Source organism: Sorex araneus, chromosome 1 (genome assembly GCF_027595985.1).
Source record: "Sorex araneus isolate mSorAra2 chromosome 1, mSorAra2.pri, whole genome shotgun sequence".
In the NCBI taxonomy this organism is placed as follows: domain Eukaryota; kingdom Metazoa; phylum Chordata; class Mammalia; order Eulipotyphla; family Soricidae; genus Sorex; species Sorex araneus.
In genome coordinates this window covers 4,364,728-4,380,051 of record NC_073302.1, presented here as the reverse complement: position 1 = coordinate 4,380,051, position 15,324 = coordinate 4,364,728, and the positions used below count along the sequence as shown (strand labels likewise).

General features: G+C 54.5%; 1 protein-coding gene across 1 annotated transcript in view; it reads right to left on the bottom strand.

Moving 5' to 3' along the window:
* Positions 1-3,090, bottom strand: part of DYNC2I2 (dynein 2 intermediate chain 2) — a 32,454-nt gene extending 29,364 nt beyond the window's left edge. The window contains exon 1 of the mRNA XM_004613473.2: positions 3,071-3,090. Coding sequence (XP_004613530.2) covers positions 3,071-3,090 — 20 coding nt within the window. The remainder of the gene's footprint in view (positions 1-3,070) is intronic.
* Between the last annotated feature and the right edge of the window lie 12,234 nt (positions 3,091-15,324).

The following is a 15,324-nucleotide window of genomic DNA, read 5'->3' as shown; positions in this document are numbered from 1 at the left end:
CTAAATAAATGAATAGTATTTATTATTTTTAAAAATTAATGAATCACCATGAGATATAGTTACAGACTTACAAATTTTTGTGCTTATGTTTCAGTCATACAATGGTTGAGTACCATCCCTCCACCAGTGCCCATTCTCCACCACCAATGTTCCCAAGATTTGGGTGCTTTTTAGAAAATAAACCAGAACTTACACACAAAGGGCTTTTACGTACTTATTTATTTATTTATTTATGGTGTATTTGATATGCCAAAAACAGTACCAAGTCTCGAGGCTGGAGTGATAGCACAGCGGGTAGGGCATTTGCCTTGCACTCGGCTGAGCCGGATTCAAATCCCAGCATCCCACCGCCAGGAGGAATTCCTGAGTGCATGAGCCAGGAGTAACCCCTGTGCATTGCTAGGTGTGACCCAAAAAGAAAAAAAAAAGTACCAAGTCTCTTAATGGAGACGTTACTGGTGCCCGATCAAGCAAATTGATGATCAACGGGATGACAGTGCTACGGTTTTTTGGGTCACACCTGGGCATTTGCTCAGGGGTCACTCCTGGCTCTATACTCAGGAATCATTCCTGGCAGTGCTTGGGGGACCATACGGGATTTCAGGGATCGAACAGGGATCGGCTATGTGAATAGTAAATGCCTTCCCCACTGTACTATCATTCTATCATTCCAGCCCCCTACTTTTTGATTGAGTTTGTCTTTTGGGTGCCACACCCACTGATGCTCAGGGGTTACTCCTTCCTCTGTGTCAAGGACCATCCCTAGCATTGCCTGGGGGAGAATATAGGACACTGGTGATTGAACCCGGGTCAGCTGCGTGTCGAGGCACACACCTCACCTGCTGTACTACTGCTCTGGTGCAGCTCTTTAATCAGTCCTCTCGTGAGGTTAGGGTGTACTGGTTTTCTGAGCCCACGGCTTATGGTTGAACTAAGTGGGAGAATTTCGTTTGGAAACGCCTTTGCATGAGGAGGGCCAAGGGGCAGAGGTCAGCCCCAGAGCTTCACACGCACAAGGAAATTACCCCACTATCGGGGCTGGAGCAATAGCACAGCGGGTAGGGCGTTTGCCTTGCATGCAGCCGAACTGAGTTCGATTCCCAGCATCCCATATGGTCCTCTGAGCATCACCAGGGGCGATTCCTGAGTGCAGAGCCAGGAGTAACCCCTGTGCACCGCCAGGTGTGACCCAAAAAGAAAAAAAAAAAAAGAAATTATCCCACTAGGGGCTGGAGCGATAGCACAGCGGGTAGGGCATTTGCCTTGCACGCGGCCGACCCGTGTTCGAATCCCAGCATTCCATATGGTCCCCCGAGCACCGCCAGGAGTAATTCCTGAGTGCACGAGCCAGGAGTAACCCCTGTGCATCGCCGGGTGTGACCCAAAAAAACAAAAACAAAACAAAGACAAAAACAAAAAAAAAAGAAATTACCCCACTATCACTGATACACATATCCCGGGATGGAAATTTAATTTTCAGACTGACAGACCTTAATAAGAAAACATTAGGGAGCAGAGAGATAGTACAGTGGAAGGCACTTGGCTTTACAAGCCTCCAGTCTAGTTTTCATTCCTGGGCATCACATACGGTCCCCTACCCCTGCCAAGAGTGATCCCTGAGCACAGATCCAGGAGTTAGCCTTAAGCACCACTGGGTGTGACAAACATACTGGAGAGACAGAAAAGCGGGCAGGACACTTACCTTTTTTTTTTTTTTTTCTTTTTGGGTCACACCTGGCGATGCACAGGGGTTACTCCTGGCTCTGCACTCAGGAATTACCCCTGGCCGTGCTCAGGGGACCATATGGGATGCTGGGATTTGAATCCGGGTCAGCCGGGTGCAGGGCAAACGCCCTACCCGCTGTGCTATCTCTCCAGCCCCAGGACACTTACCTTGAATGCAGCCACTCAGGCTCGACCCTCAGCACCCCATGTGGTCCCCCCCGCCCCGACATCACCGGGAGTGATCCCTGAGCGCAGAGCCAGGATTCAACCCTGAGAATATCCAGGTGTGGTCCCCAAACCAAAAGAAAATGAAAGAAACAATAACCGCATTAATAATTAGTAGAAGCAGAATAATAAAACAGATAAAATGGAAATATCCTCGGTCCTTAAAGATAGATTTTATTTATTTAATGTTTAATTTTTTGGGCCACACCTGGAAGTGCTCATGGTTTATTCCTGGTTCTGTGCTCAGGGATCACTCCTGGCTGGCTTGGGGGACGATATGGGTGCTGGGGACTGAACCCAGGTTGGCTGTGTAGAAGGCAAACACCCTACCTACTGTGCTAGCTCTCTGGCCCCCTCCTTGAAACTTTTATTTTCATGGGGCCATACCTAGCGTTGCTCAGGACTTATTCTGGGTTCTGCACTCAAGAATCACTCCTAGCATGCTCAGGAGACTATATGGGGTGCGGGGGACCAAAACCAGACTGCTTCCATGCAAGGCTAGTGCTCTACCCGTTGTACATTGTCCCAGCCCTAGTTTTTTTTTTTTTTTTTTCTTTTTGGGTCACACCCGGCTATGCTCAGGGGTTACTCCTGGCTTTTTCACTCGAGTTACTCCTGGCGGTGCTTGGGAGACCATATGGGATGCTGGGAATCGAACCCGGGTCGGCTGCTTGCAAGGCAAACGCCCTACTCCCTGAGCTATCACTCCAGCCCCCAGCCCTAGATTAAAAAAAAAAAATTGGGGGGGGACTGGAGTGATAGCACAATAGGTAGGGCATTTGCCTTGCACACACTTTTAATTTTGGGTTTTTGCTTGGTTTGTTTTTTTGCTTTTGGGGTCACACCCACTGATGCACTCAGGACTCACTCCTGGGGAGGCGGCTGCTCAGGGGGGCCATACGGGGTGCCAGGGATCACACTCAGGTTGGCCAGTGCAAGGCAAGTGCCCTGCCCACTCTAAATCTCTCTCTGCCGTCTTATGTTTTAATGTTTGACTTCGTGTGGGAGCTGCACTGGTGCTGCGCAGGGTCCACTCCCATTAGGGTTTGCTCCTGATGGTCCTTGAGGATCACACAGTGTCAGGGCTCAAATCCGGGTCTCCTGCATGTAAAGCCTGTACCTTGGCCCATTGAGCTGCATTTCCCACCCTTACAGTCTGTTTTTTTTTTTCTTTTTTGGCATGTGGCTGGGTGGGAATGAGTTGGGACCACAGGGTGCTCAGGCGCTATTCCTGGCTCTGTGCTTAGGAGTGATCTTTGGCAGTCAGTGCTGGGGGGACCATATGCAAGGCAAGCGCTTACTTACCTTCTGTCCTTTCTCCCCAGCCCCTTGCTGAAATAGATACAGGAGATTTACCATTCAAAGCCAGCCACATCTCCTTTCTTCTCTGTCTTTCTCTCTTGCTCCTGTTTCTTTATTGTAACATTGTTGCAATAAAGTTGCAATCCCGGTTCATGGGCATCCTTCCAAGGATGGAACAGGCTATGAGGAAGTGGATTAAAATAGGGCAACAAGTTAACCTCTTGGTTTAAGCTTCTACTTCCCTCCTTTTTTTTTTTTTCCTTTTTGGGTCACACCCAGCGATGCTCAGGAATTACCCTTGGCAGTGCTTGGGGGGCCATATGGGATGTGGGAGATTGAACCCGGGTCAGCTGTGTGTAAGGCAACCGCCCTAAGCCCTACCCGCTGTGCTATCGCTCCAGCCCCGGCTTCCCTCCTCAGGTCCTATTTCCCTCGGGCCTGAATGCTACCGAGCTTCACACCCCTTTCATTCCCCAGTAGCCTGAAGACATATGTAGTTCCTCAACTTTTGCTTTTGGAACAATGTTGCAAAAAGGGGGCCTTGTTCAAGACCTCTCACACTCAGCCGGGCTTTATAGTAGCAATTCCTCGAAGGAGCAAGGGTGGGTCAGGGACATATGCTTTCACTTTTGGTTCCTTCATGGATGGCTGGAGGTGGAGAGGGCGGTGCTGGGCCCAGGGCAGAGTCGCCTCCAGTTCAAGGCTTCCTGTGAGGCTGTCTCCGAACTTCCGGATTGAAAAAAGAAACTAGAGAATCTCCAGAGAACTCTAAGCTGGTTGGCCTAGGGAAGCCCCTGACGCTCTCCTCATTGGCTCATCCTTTGTCCTAGGAACCAATCCCGTGTAGCATTGCTTCAAAAGGGGTTGGCATTTGCGCCTCAGCTTCCAGAAATATCCCTCCCTTTGCTGATGCTCTAAGAACTATATTTGTCTCCATGTCCCTATTCCAAGGGGATTTTTCAAGGGGCCACAACGCAACACTAGGGTGTCAACCAGTGGTTCGGGGAGGCCACAGGAAGGAAACAAGGCCATAGTTGAGAAGATTTGGGAGGAACCAGAGCAATAATACAATGAGTAGGGTGTTTGCTTTTTACCAGACTGACCGGGGTTTTTCCCTGGTACCCATATTGTCCCCTGAGTCTCCCCAGAGCTAGGAGTCAGCCCTGAGCACCATTGTGACCCAAAACCAACCCCCCCTAAGGTGAATTTTTTTATGTTTTAAAATATTTTTTTGGACCTCACCCAGCAATGCTTAGGGGTTATTCTTGGCTCTGGACATAAGCACCACACTTGGAGGTGCTCAGGGGACCATATGAGGTACCAGGGATTAAACCGATACATGTAAGGCAAATACACTATCTGTTATACTATCTCTAGGGTCCCCTAAAAATAAGTTTTAATTTTGGGGGGCTGGAGCAATAATATAGCAGGTAGGGTACTTGTCTTGCACATGGCCAACTCAGGTTCAGTTCCTGGCGTCCCATATGGCCCCATGAGCACTGCAAACCTCTGAGCATCACCAAGATGTGGCCCCCAAACCAACAATAACAAAAAAATTAATGTTTGTTATTCAAGCTGTTTTGTGCAATTTCTGACATTAAAAAAAAATGAGTCAGGAAGATAGTCCAGTGGGTAGGGCACTGGCCTTGCCAGTTTTCTGGGTTCGATCCCCGGTACCCCATAAGGTCCCCTGAGCCCTGTCAGCAGTGATCCTGTAGTGCAGAGCCAGGAGTCAGCCCTGAGCACTGGCAGGTGTGCCCCCCGGAAAAGAGAGAGAGAGAGAGAGAGAGAGAGAGAGAGAGAGAGAGAGAGACTAACCTCTTTGGTCCCTCCAGTGGAAACTGTCTTTTTTTTCTCTTTTTGTGGTTTTGGGACCACACCATGTCATGCTCAGGGCTCACCATATGGTGCTCAGAGCTTATTTCTGGCTCAGGGTAATACCAGCTGGGCTTGGCGGGTCAGTCACATGAAAGTCAAATGCCCTATGTGCTGTTCTAATGCTCTGGTGGCCACTTAGGAGGGGCCCTTCCTATGGACAAGTTTTTGGCTTTTTGGGTCACACCCAGCGGTGATCAAGGGTTACTCCTGGCAGGGCCGGGGATCGAACTTGGGTTGGCCACACGCAAGGCAAACACCCTCCCCGCTGTACTATCACTCCAGCCCTCCTATGGAACTTCTTAAAACAAAGAGCTCGGGCCTAAATAAATACCCCAGGAGTTTAGAGTGACAGGCTTGGAAACACGTGGTCACAAGTTCAAATTCCAGGTGCCTGCATGTGCTAAACATGATCCTGAGAGCTCTGCTATTTGTGCCAGTGATGCACAGGGGTCACTCCTGGCTCTGCAATCAGGAATTACTCCTGGCAGTGCTCGGGGAACCATATGGGATGCCGGGAATCGAACCTGGGTTGTCCAGGTGCAAGGCAAATGCCCTCCCCACTGAGCTATAGCTCCAGCCCCAGCAGTGAGCCCTTTACCATCCCTGTTACTGCCAGCGACTTCTTTCCACACTGCAGTGACAGGTCTAAACTCCATGGAAAGGTGTGTGAGCCCCACAGGAAGGGGTGCGAACCCCACAGGAAGGGGTGCGAACCGCACAGGAATGGGTGTGAGCTTCAAGGGAAGAAGTGTGAACTCCAAGGGAAGGGGTGTGAGTCACATGGGAAGTAGTGTGAGCCACACGGGAATGGGTGTGAACCCCCTGGGAATGGGTGTGAATTTCAAGGGAAGGAGTGTGAATCCCACGAGAAGGGGTGTGAACCGCATGGGAATGGGGGTGAGCTTCAAGGGAAGGAATGTGCACTGCACGGGAAGGGATGTGAACCCCACAGGAAGGGGGTGTCACCTCTGGCAAGCACTGCAACTATAAGAGGATGCACTAAGCCCCATGAGTGTGTCCCGCGGCAAGGACCCAGATTATTGACTTCCCCAAAGCACAAAACTGGGTGATAGCCCAGGGCTTTTCTTCTGGGTGAGGCCTAAAAGCAAGGATTGTTGGCGGCTGGAGTGATAGCACAGCGGGTAGGGCGTTTGCCTTGCACTCGGCCAACCCGGGTTCAAATCCCAGCATCCCATATGGTCCCCTGAGCACCGCCAGGAGTAATTCCTGAGTGTGGAGTCAGGAGTAACCCCTGTGCATCGCCAGGTGTGACCCAAAAAGCTAAAAAAAGAAAAGAAAAGAAAAGCAAGGATTGTTTCCATCACCATAGGTATCTTTGGCTTCTCTTTGGGAAAACCCTGGGCCAAGAAGGCAGCCGTCCGTTGCCTGTGTGCACCCTCGGTTTTATGCCTAGCATGAAAAACTCCCGAGCACGAAGCTGGGTGTTGCCTCAAGCATCAACCAGTGCGGCCCAAACAGAAGGGGCTGGAGGGAGAGTCGAGTGTGGAGGGGCTTGCTTTGCACGGACCCGCCCAGCTTCAGTCCCCGATACCACATATGGGCCCCTGAGCCCCACCTGGAGCCATTCCTGAGTGCAGAGCCGGAAGGAGGCCCTGGAGCACTGAGTACAGAGCCGGAAGGAGGCCCTGGAGCACTGAGTACAGAGCCGGAAGGAGGCCCTGGAGCACTGGGTGTGGACCCCCACATACTGAAATGATCAAAGCGGGGGAAGCCAGGGTTTCCGACAGCAAACTCTGTAACCTGCCCCAGATCTAGCCGGCCATCACCAGGACCCTGTAGGCCCTGCCCACCCTCTTCCAAAGAAGTCTGGCCCCTCGGGGCTGGAGCAATAGCACAGAGGGGAGGGCGTTTGCCTTGCACGCGGCCGACCCAGGTTCAGTTCCCAGCATCCCATATGGTCCCCAGAGCACCGCCAGGGGTAACTCCTGAGTGCAGAGCCAGGAGTAACCCCTGAGCATCGCTGCCTGTAACCCAAAACGTGCAGCAAAAAAAAAAAAAAAAAAGAAATCTGGCCCCTGACCCCAAGGTCAAGGTCACCGCAAGAACTTCTAGCAGTACTGATCAGCTTAATCTTTCTGGCGGGGAGGGCACTGGCACTCGGCCTGATGGTGCAGGCCATTTGTTTCTGTTTTTGACCTACATCCAGCAGTGCTCCAGGCTTGTCCTGGCTCTGTGCTCAGGGATTGCTCCAGCCAGTGTTTGGGGGACCCCTTGTTTTTTTTTTAAGTATTTATTTATTTTTGCTTTTTGGGTCACACCTGGCGATGCACAGGGGTTACTCCTGGCTCTGCACTGCACTCAGGAATCACCCCTGGCGGTGCTCAGGGAACATATGGGATGCTGGGACTAGAACCCAGGTCGGCTGCATGCAAGGCAAATTCCCTCCCCGCTGTGCTACCGCTCCAGCCTCCCCCCCCCTGGGGTTTTGGGGATTGAATCTGGCTCCCATGCAAGGCAAATGCCTTTCCCTGCTGTCACACCTCCCCAGCTCCTGGGGCAGATGCTGGACGACAGAGCTGCAGGGGCACAGGGTCCCCAGGTGTGGCTGTGGGGTGGGGGAAGGCAGGTGGTGCCAGGGCTAGGCCACAGCCCCTGCTGCATGCTCGCGCCCACCAGGCCTGGCACCAGGGCTTTTGTGAGGGAAGCTTCCTCAGGGATGCAGTGTGCGGATGGATCCTGTCTGCTCCCACCCGCTCCCCCAGCCCCTGAAGGGTCCTTCGCTGGACTGGGTTCCACGGTCTGTTCAGTGACAAAGTCTTTCCATGCTGGACAGACGTCTGGATCAGTTCCAAGATCTGGGCCCTTTGGAATCCTGCTGTCATGAATTTTCTGGTTTTTTTTTTTTTTTTTGCTTTTTGGGTCACACCCGGCGATGCACAGGGGTTGCTCCTGGCTCTGCACTCAGGAATTACCCCTGGCGGTGCTCAGGGGACCATATGGGATGCTGGGAATCGAACCCGGGTCGGCTGCGTGCAAGGCAAACGCCCTGCCTGCTGTGCTATTGCTCCAGCCCCAAAATATTCGCTTTTTTTTTTTTTTTCTTTTTGGGTCACACCTGGCGATGCACAGGGGTTACTCCTGGCTCTGCACTCAGGAATTACCCCTGGTCGTGCTCAGGGGACCATATTCTGTTGTTTTTTAGACCACATTGGCGGTGCTCAGGGATCACTTCTGGCAGAGCCTGGGGGACTGTAGCTGTCCTGGTTCCAAACTGGGGTGGCCGTGTGCAAGGCGAGTGCCTCCGGGCTGCAGCAGGCCTGCACTGAGCTTTGCACACATTTCTTTATTTTCTTTGCGGGGGAGGCCTTTTTGGGTCACACACGGCAGTGCACAGGGTTTACTCCTGGTCCTGCACTCAGGAATTACTCTTGGCGTTTCTGGTGCTTGGGTATAACCCGAAGCAAAGCCGGGTCAGACACATGCAAGGCAAATGCCCTACCCGCTGTGCTATCTATCACTCCAGTCCCGCACACATTTCTTACAGCCCATTCTTCCCAGAGGGCTGTGTCACCCTAGTGGGGAGAGGCTGTTCCCTTCTGTTTTCGCAACACACCTGATGTAAGTGGTGGGAGAATCAGGGGGTCCTAGAGCTGGAATCAGGCCTCTTTTGCAGGCTCCAGCCCTTGGTCTCCGGAGGCTGGGGTGATACTACAGGGTACTCTTTACCGAGGGTGGGGGGAACTCCTTGATAGTCATTATCACTGTTTTTTTTAGGTGGTGGTACTAAGGGACCTTCCACTGGTGGCTGCCAACTCCTTCCAGGGGCCTCAGTGTCACCACCCCACCCCTTGGATGGTGGCCCCACCCCCCAAGATTCCTGGGCGGTGGTGGGGGGGTGTCCTGCATCTCAGCCTTCTCTCCTTTTGAAATGGTCGGAAGGATGAAGGCCCCCCACCCCCTTCCTCTGTAATTCTCCCCAGGGAACCTTTAGTTTGACTTTGCTGTCCCAGCCAAGCTTAAAAGCTGGAGGTTGGGGAGGGGTTAGGCCGAACGACCTAGGAGTGGGGGCAGGGGAGAAAGAATGTTCCAGATTGAGGTGAGGCAAAGGCATGTTTAAGAGGGGGGGAGGGAGAGAGGAAGAGAGAGAGAGACAGAGACAGAGGGAGAGAGGAGAGAGGAAGAGGAGAGAGGGAGAGGGAGAGTGGGAGGAGAGAGGAGCCAGGAGAGAGGAGAGGAGAGAGTCAGACGTTCCCTTCCCGGGCGGGCCGTCCTCCCAATAGAATTTAGGAAGGGGCTGGGGACTGGGGGGGATGGGCCGAGGGCGTTTCACGTCGGGACGGGCAGCGCCCCGGAGAGCACAGACAGCCCTAGAAGCCCCCCCCCCCCCCGCCCCCCGAAAGGCGGGAGGAGAATGAGGCGGGAGGGTGGGCGGACGGGCGGGGGCCTCGCACTGTCATGTAAATAGCCCTCGGAGGCGGCTTTAAAGTGCGGTCACCTGGGGCGGCCAGAACAGCGCCCGGCTCCGCCGCCCACGCGCCCGCGCCCACCTGCCCTCCAGCATGACCCCCAAGCGCCAGCCTGCGCCGCCGCCGCCGCAGACCAAGAGACCCCGGGGCGCTGCCGCCCCCAAGGCCGAGGACGCCTCGAACTCCTCGGGCGTGCGCAAGGGAGGTACGTCTCGGGGGTGGCGCGCTCGGGCTCCCCTCCAGCTGTCGAAGAACCGGGGTCCGGCACGGGCGCCGCCGCCTTCCCGAGTCCCCTCTGCGATGGGACCCCCCGCCCGCAGCCCCCCGGAGGGTTTTCGGTGTGCGTGCGTGCAGACGGGTCTCAGTGAGGCGGGGACCCGAGGGGGCGAACCGGGGGGCGCGCAGGGGCTCTCTCCTCCCCGCCCCCCGCCCAGCGCGCACACCGAGTCGCCCCGCAGCCCCCAGGCTTCCCGCGCGCGCCCCGCGTCGCGGCCCCGCCGGCCCTGCGCCTCTGCCCGGCCGCTACCTTTGTTTCCCGGGGCCCGGCCGGCAGTGCCCGCGCCTCCCCGACTCCCTTCCAGCTTCCTCCTCCCCGCCCGGCGCGGCCCGGCCGTCACGTGACTCCGCCTTAACCCGGGTGCGGGCCTCCCCCCCTGCCCTCGAGGTATAGACCAGACTTCCGGGCTCTCCCGGGCTGGCCGGGCTCAGGTTCTGTCGGGCCCCTTCACCTCCTGGGGCGCGGTTCCGGGGCCCCTCTCCTGCTGCAGGCCCCCCTGGCCCGCCCCTGCGTCTCTCCGTTCTCCCCACCAACGCGCGCCGTCTGGGCCCTACCTTTGGCCTTTTGCTCCTCACTTTTTAAAACACTTTTTTGGGCCACACCCGGCAATGCTCAGGAGTTATTCCTGGCTCTGCACTCATTAGCTCCTGGAGGTGCTTGGGGTACCGGGTGGGATTCTGGGGGATTGAACCCGGGTCGTCTGTGTGCAAAGCAAATGCTCTACCTGCTGTTGTATCCCTCTGCCCCAAGGGAATTTCTTTTTTCTTCCCTTTGGGCCACATCCTTGAGGCCGCCCAGGGGTTACTCCTGGCTCTGTAATCATGAAATCATGAATCTTTTTTTTTTTTTTTTTACTCTGAGTTTCTCGTCTACTGTTTGGATTGGGGGCACACTCGCGGCTATTCAGGACCTCCTCTGTGCTCCGGGATCACTCCTGGCAGTGCTTGGGCGGCCATCTAAGATTCGGGGGCTCCAACCCGGGCGCGTGCAAGGCAAATGCCCTCCCTGGCTTTTGGCGGGCTTTCGGCACTTAGATGCTCCAGCCCCTGCAACCCTGTTTCCCGGGAGTCACTGATTCCTGGGCTGCTGGGGTCCAGGCCATCTAGAGATTGTGTTTGGGCGGGAGAGCAGGGGCTCTGGGACACTTGGAGGCCGGCCAGAGAGGAGACAGGGCTCAGCGTGATGAGCCCAGCCATTTCTGGAAGGGACACGGTTCTCATCACAGAGCTTGGTGGCGCTCCCAGGTGACTTGGCGCGTTTGATTTCCTGGGCTTGGTCCCTCTGGTTCCTGGTGGGCTGCAAGCCAAGCATAGTGCAGCAGGTAGGACGCTTACCCTTGCACCCCCTAGGGTTCAGTTCAGGGTCCTGAGCACAGCCAGGAGTAAGTCCTGAGCATTTCTGGGTGTGGCCCCCAAGCCAAACAAGGTTAAAAAAATTAAAGTAGGGGCTGGAGCGATAGCACAGCGGGTAGGCGTTTGCCTTGCACGCAGCCTACCTGGGTTCAGTTCCCAGCATCCCATATGGTCCCCTGAGCACCGCCAAGAGTAATTCTTGAGTGCAGAGCCAGGAGTAACCCCTGTGCATCGCAGGGTGTGACCCAAAAAGGAAAAAAAATTAAAGTAAAACACCACTGAGTGCAAATGTGTAGAGGACCTGCCTGATCAGGTGCAGGAGGCCCTGAGCTTGGTTCCTTGCTACCAGATAAAGATCCACCCGGAGCTTTGTGGGCCGGGACCTAGCGGGAGGGCACTTGACCTAGTGAGGGCTGCCCTGGCCGCCAGTCAGCTCTGCAAACACCCAGCTCAGTATTGGTGCTTGATCCGTTTCCCCAGATGGGCAGTGAGTTTGTTTCCACTTATGAGGAAGCAAAAGTGTTTCTTCATTTAGCTTCCATTTAGCTTCCTGGGAGAAAGCAGTAGCACAGAGGCTGGGAGATGCAAGTATAGTTACTTTGGAATGTTTCATCCAAACCCACAAAACGCATTCCACTCACTGGGCACTGGGCACTGGGCAGACACAGTGCAAAGGACTTTTCTGCAGCACCCCTCCCCCTAAAGCAGGAAGAGTGTGTGTGTGTGTGTGTGTGTGTGTGTGTGTGTGTGTGTGTGTGTGTGTGTGTGTGTGTGTGTGTGTGAGGGGGTCCTTTCCCCATCCAAGCTGGCCTGGGGACTTGGCCTAGGGCTAGAACACTTTGCTCCTACTTTTCTAGTTTGGGTGCCATACCCACTGGTGCTTGGGGGACGCGGGCAGGTACCAGGGATCAAACTGGGGTCAGCTGTATACAAGATCTTGACCCGGGGGCTGTTCAGGCCCTCAGTGGTAGAAGCCCTAGGTTCAACCCCCAGCGAGGGTGATGGGGAAGGAAGCTCAGGGGACAGAGTATATTACTGGGGGGACTTAGGGCCTCCCCCTGTGGTGGTACCCAGACAGAGACTCCTCTCAGGGTGCTTGGGGACCGCATACAGTGCCAGGCTCTGGGCGCACATTTTGCATGTAGGGGCCCCGTGTTCCTCCCTAGCGCTTTGGTCTCCTGAACGCCACTCGGGGTGACAGCCCCTACCTCCTGCAGTATTGCCAGGTGTGCCAGAAAACAAAAAGCTCTGGCGGACCGTGTGAAGATCAGCCTAGTCAAGATTTCTTGGTCATCTCTGGAGACTCTGTTCCTGTCTCCAGGCTGTGGGGGAGACTCTGGGAACGTGGGAAGCAGAGGAGGAATTCGGGGTCAGGTGCAAGGCAGGGAGGGATTCTGGTTCAATCTGGGTGAAACATCACTTGGGGGTCTGTGCCACTCCCTTGTTTACTGAAATTCTTGCCCTTTTGCTTTCTCTTTCCCTTCTCCTTCCTGGCCTGTGCTCTTGCATTCATCCCTGAGAAGTGAAAGGTCAGCCATGATCTGTGTGAGGGCTCGGTTTTGTTTATTTGGTTTTGGTCCACAGTGATGCTCAGGGCTGACTCCCGGCTTTGTACTCAGGAATTACTCCTGATGGTGCTTGGGGCCCTTGTGGGATGCCAAGGATCGAACCTGGGTCTGCTGCATGCAAAGCAAGTGCCTGACCCACTGTGCTATTGCTCCAGTACCCAGATCTATTAGGGCTGTTCTGAGGAAGTCTGGAAGCCCTGGGGCCTTATTGGAAGGTCCCCTACTTGCCCCCCTCTCCAAAATATGTGGAAAACACTGGTGCTGGGAGGGCAATCAGGCACTAAGGAATGACTCTGGGTCAAGGAACTGACTCGTGAACGGAGTTTATTTCTAGAGAGCTGCAGCTTTTCAGACTGTTCCTTGCCATTGAAGAAGGGTCAGGAAAATAATCGAGTGGCATGTGACCTGCAGTTAAAGAAAATAATGTTGGAGAGAAAATTAAATCATAGGTGTTCACCAGTGTGAGGATGATTTTTGTGGGTTAGGAGCCGGGTCCTGACGTTAGAGGCACGTCTTGCTGCAGGTCCTGTCACAGCTGGAAAGGATTCTTAGTTCAGGGGCTTTGCTGCCCACCCACCTAGTCCGAAATCTTGGTTCTGATTGGTATAGCTCAGTGCTAGAGTTCAATTCCCATGAAGGAGGCGCTGGGTATCATCCCAGCATCCTTTTTTTTATTTTTTATTTTCTTTTGCTTTTTTGGGGTCACAGCCAACGATGCTGAGGTTACTCCTGGCTCTGCACTCAGGAATCACTCCTGGCGGTGTTTGGGGGACCATATGGGATGCTGGGGATTGAACCCGGGTGGGCCGCATGCAAGGCAAATGCCCTCCCCGCTGTGCTATGGCTCTGGCCCCCCAGCAACCTTCTTTTAAAGAAAGAGTCTTGGGGGCACAAATTAAGTCTTGGTTCTGCCACATCCCTGGTTGATTTTTATCTGTTCAGTTTTATTAAATGACATTATCTGTCTTGTGAGAATTAAATGAGAAAATGGGGGTTAGGTTAGCACAGCCCGGGCTGGAGGCTGAGTGATATGGCTCTGCAGTGCCTGTGGCTATTTCTTTTACTTTCTGGAGGGTTTTGACCACAACCAAGGTCTTTCACAGCTCAACACAACTGGATGCTCCAGGGACTCCGGGCCGGCCAAGGTGGGGTGGGGAGCAGAACAGAATGGAACAGGAAGGCCCAGAGTGTGCCAGGCCTCTGGCAAACAAAGCTTGCTCTCCAGCCATTGACCATTGAGGTATCCTGTAGCCGCCCCCCCCCCCCCCCCACTGTTTCTCACCCATCTGATCTGTTCTGACATCACAGAGTAGCTGAAATCCCACAAAGTTAAGTACTTCTACCTCTTTTTTTTTTTTGCTTTTTGGGTCACACCCGGTGATGCACAGGGGTTACTCCTGGCTCTGCACTCAGGAATTACTCCTGGCGGTGCTCAGGGGACCATATGGGATGCTGGGATTCGAACCCGGGTCGGCCATGTTGCAAGGCAAACGCCCTACCCGCTGTGCTATTGCTCCAGCCCCACTTCTCTACCTTGGAAATTGGAGGGGCCACAAACCTGGGGGTTTTGGCGTGGTTAATTTTTTCCCTTTCCTGGGAGCTGGAAAGTCAAATGTGGATCGGTGTGCCACTGACCCTAATAATTCTTTCACAAGCCTTTCCAGTTAGGGTTTGTGGGACTTGAGCTGCGTTCAGATGAGAGTAAGCTTTGGTGGGCCAGGGTGGGACTCTCCAATATGTCTGTGTCTTATCTAGTAGGGTGCAGCTTTGATGGCAAACACCCCAACCTCTAACAGCCAAGGAGAGATCTCAAAGTTGTTGTGCTCAGTAGTGGGGGAGTGGGAAGTAGAGTGGGGTGCACTCCCATTATCTGGAATGCATTTTTATTATTGATTTTTGGGCTACACCCAGAGGTGCTCAGGGCTTACTCCTGGTGGGGCTCCTGGGATGAAAATGGAGTGCCCAGGGTTGAGTGCTTGGGTCAGCCCTATGCAAAGCCGCTTTATTATTTTACCAGCCCCCTCCCTTAAAGCATTTTTGCCCAGGCCTGACTTCTGGTAGGACTCAGGGGATCACATGGGTGCCAGGGCTTGAACCCAGGTCGGCCACGTGCGAGACAAATGCCCTATCCCGCGGTACTCTGGCTCCTGGCCCATGTATTTTTTAAAACTTAAATGCCTTGGCCCTACTGGGAGCTACGCCCCGCTGCCCCTAGCTGCCCGCGGTCCGTGTGGCCACGAGGAGACACACGCAGGGACGTGCACCGCAGATATCCGCACTCAGCGCGGCTTCTTCCCGGCGCCTTAAGCGCTGGTGTGGGCAGAAGTGGCCCGTCCAGGGGCATCCCGTTGCCCACAGCCCGCAGGTCCCCGCCGCGCCCACGGGCCCATCTGTCGGCTTTTGCATTTTGCGGATTCTAAGGGGAAGTCCGTGAGGAGAGGGGAGAGGGGAGAGGGGAGAGGGGAGAGCGATCGGGCCAGGGCACACTCTCTGCTGGGCGACGCTGGGACTGCGCGCCTGGGAAAGGCCGGAGCGTGGACCCGGGAGCGCCTCGGACCCCGGGCCGGGCC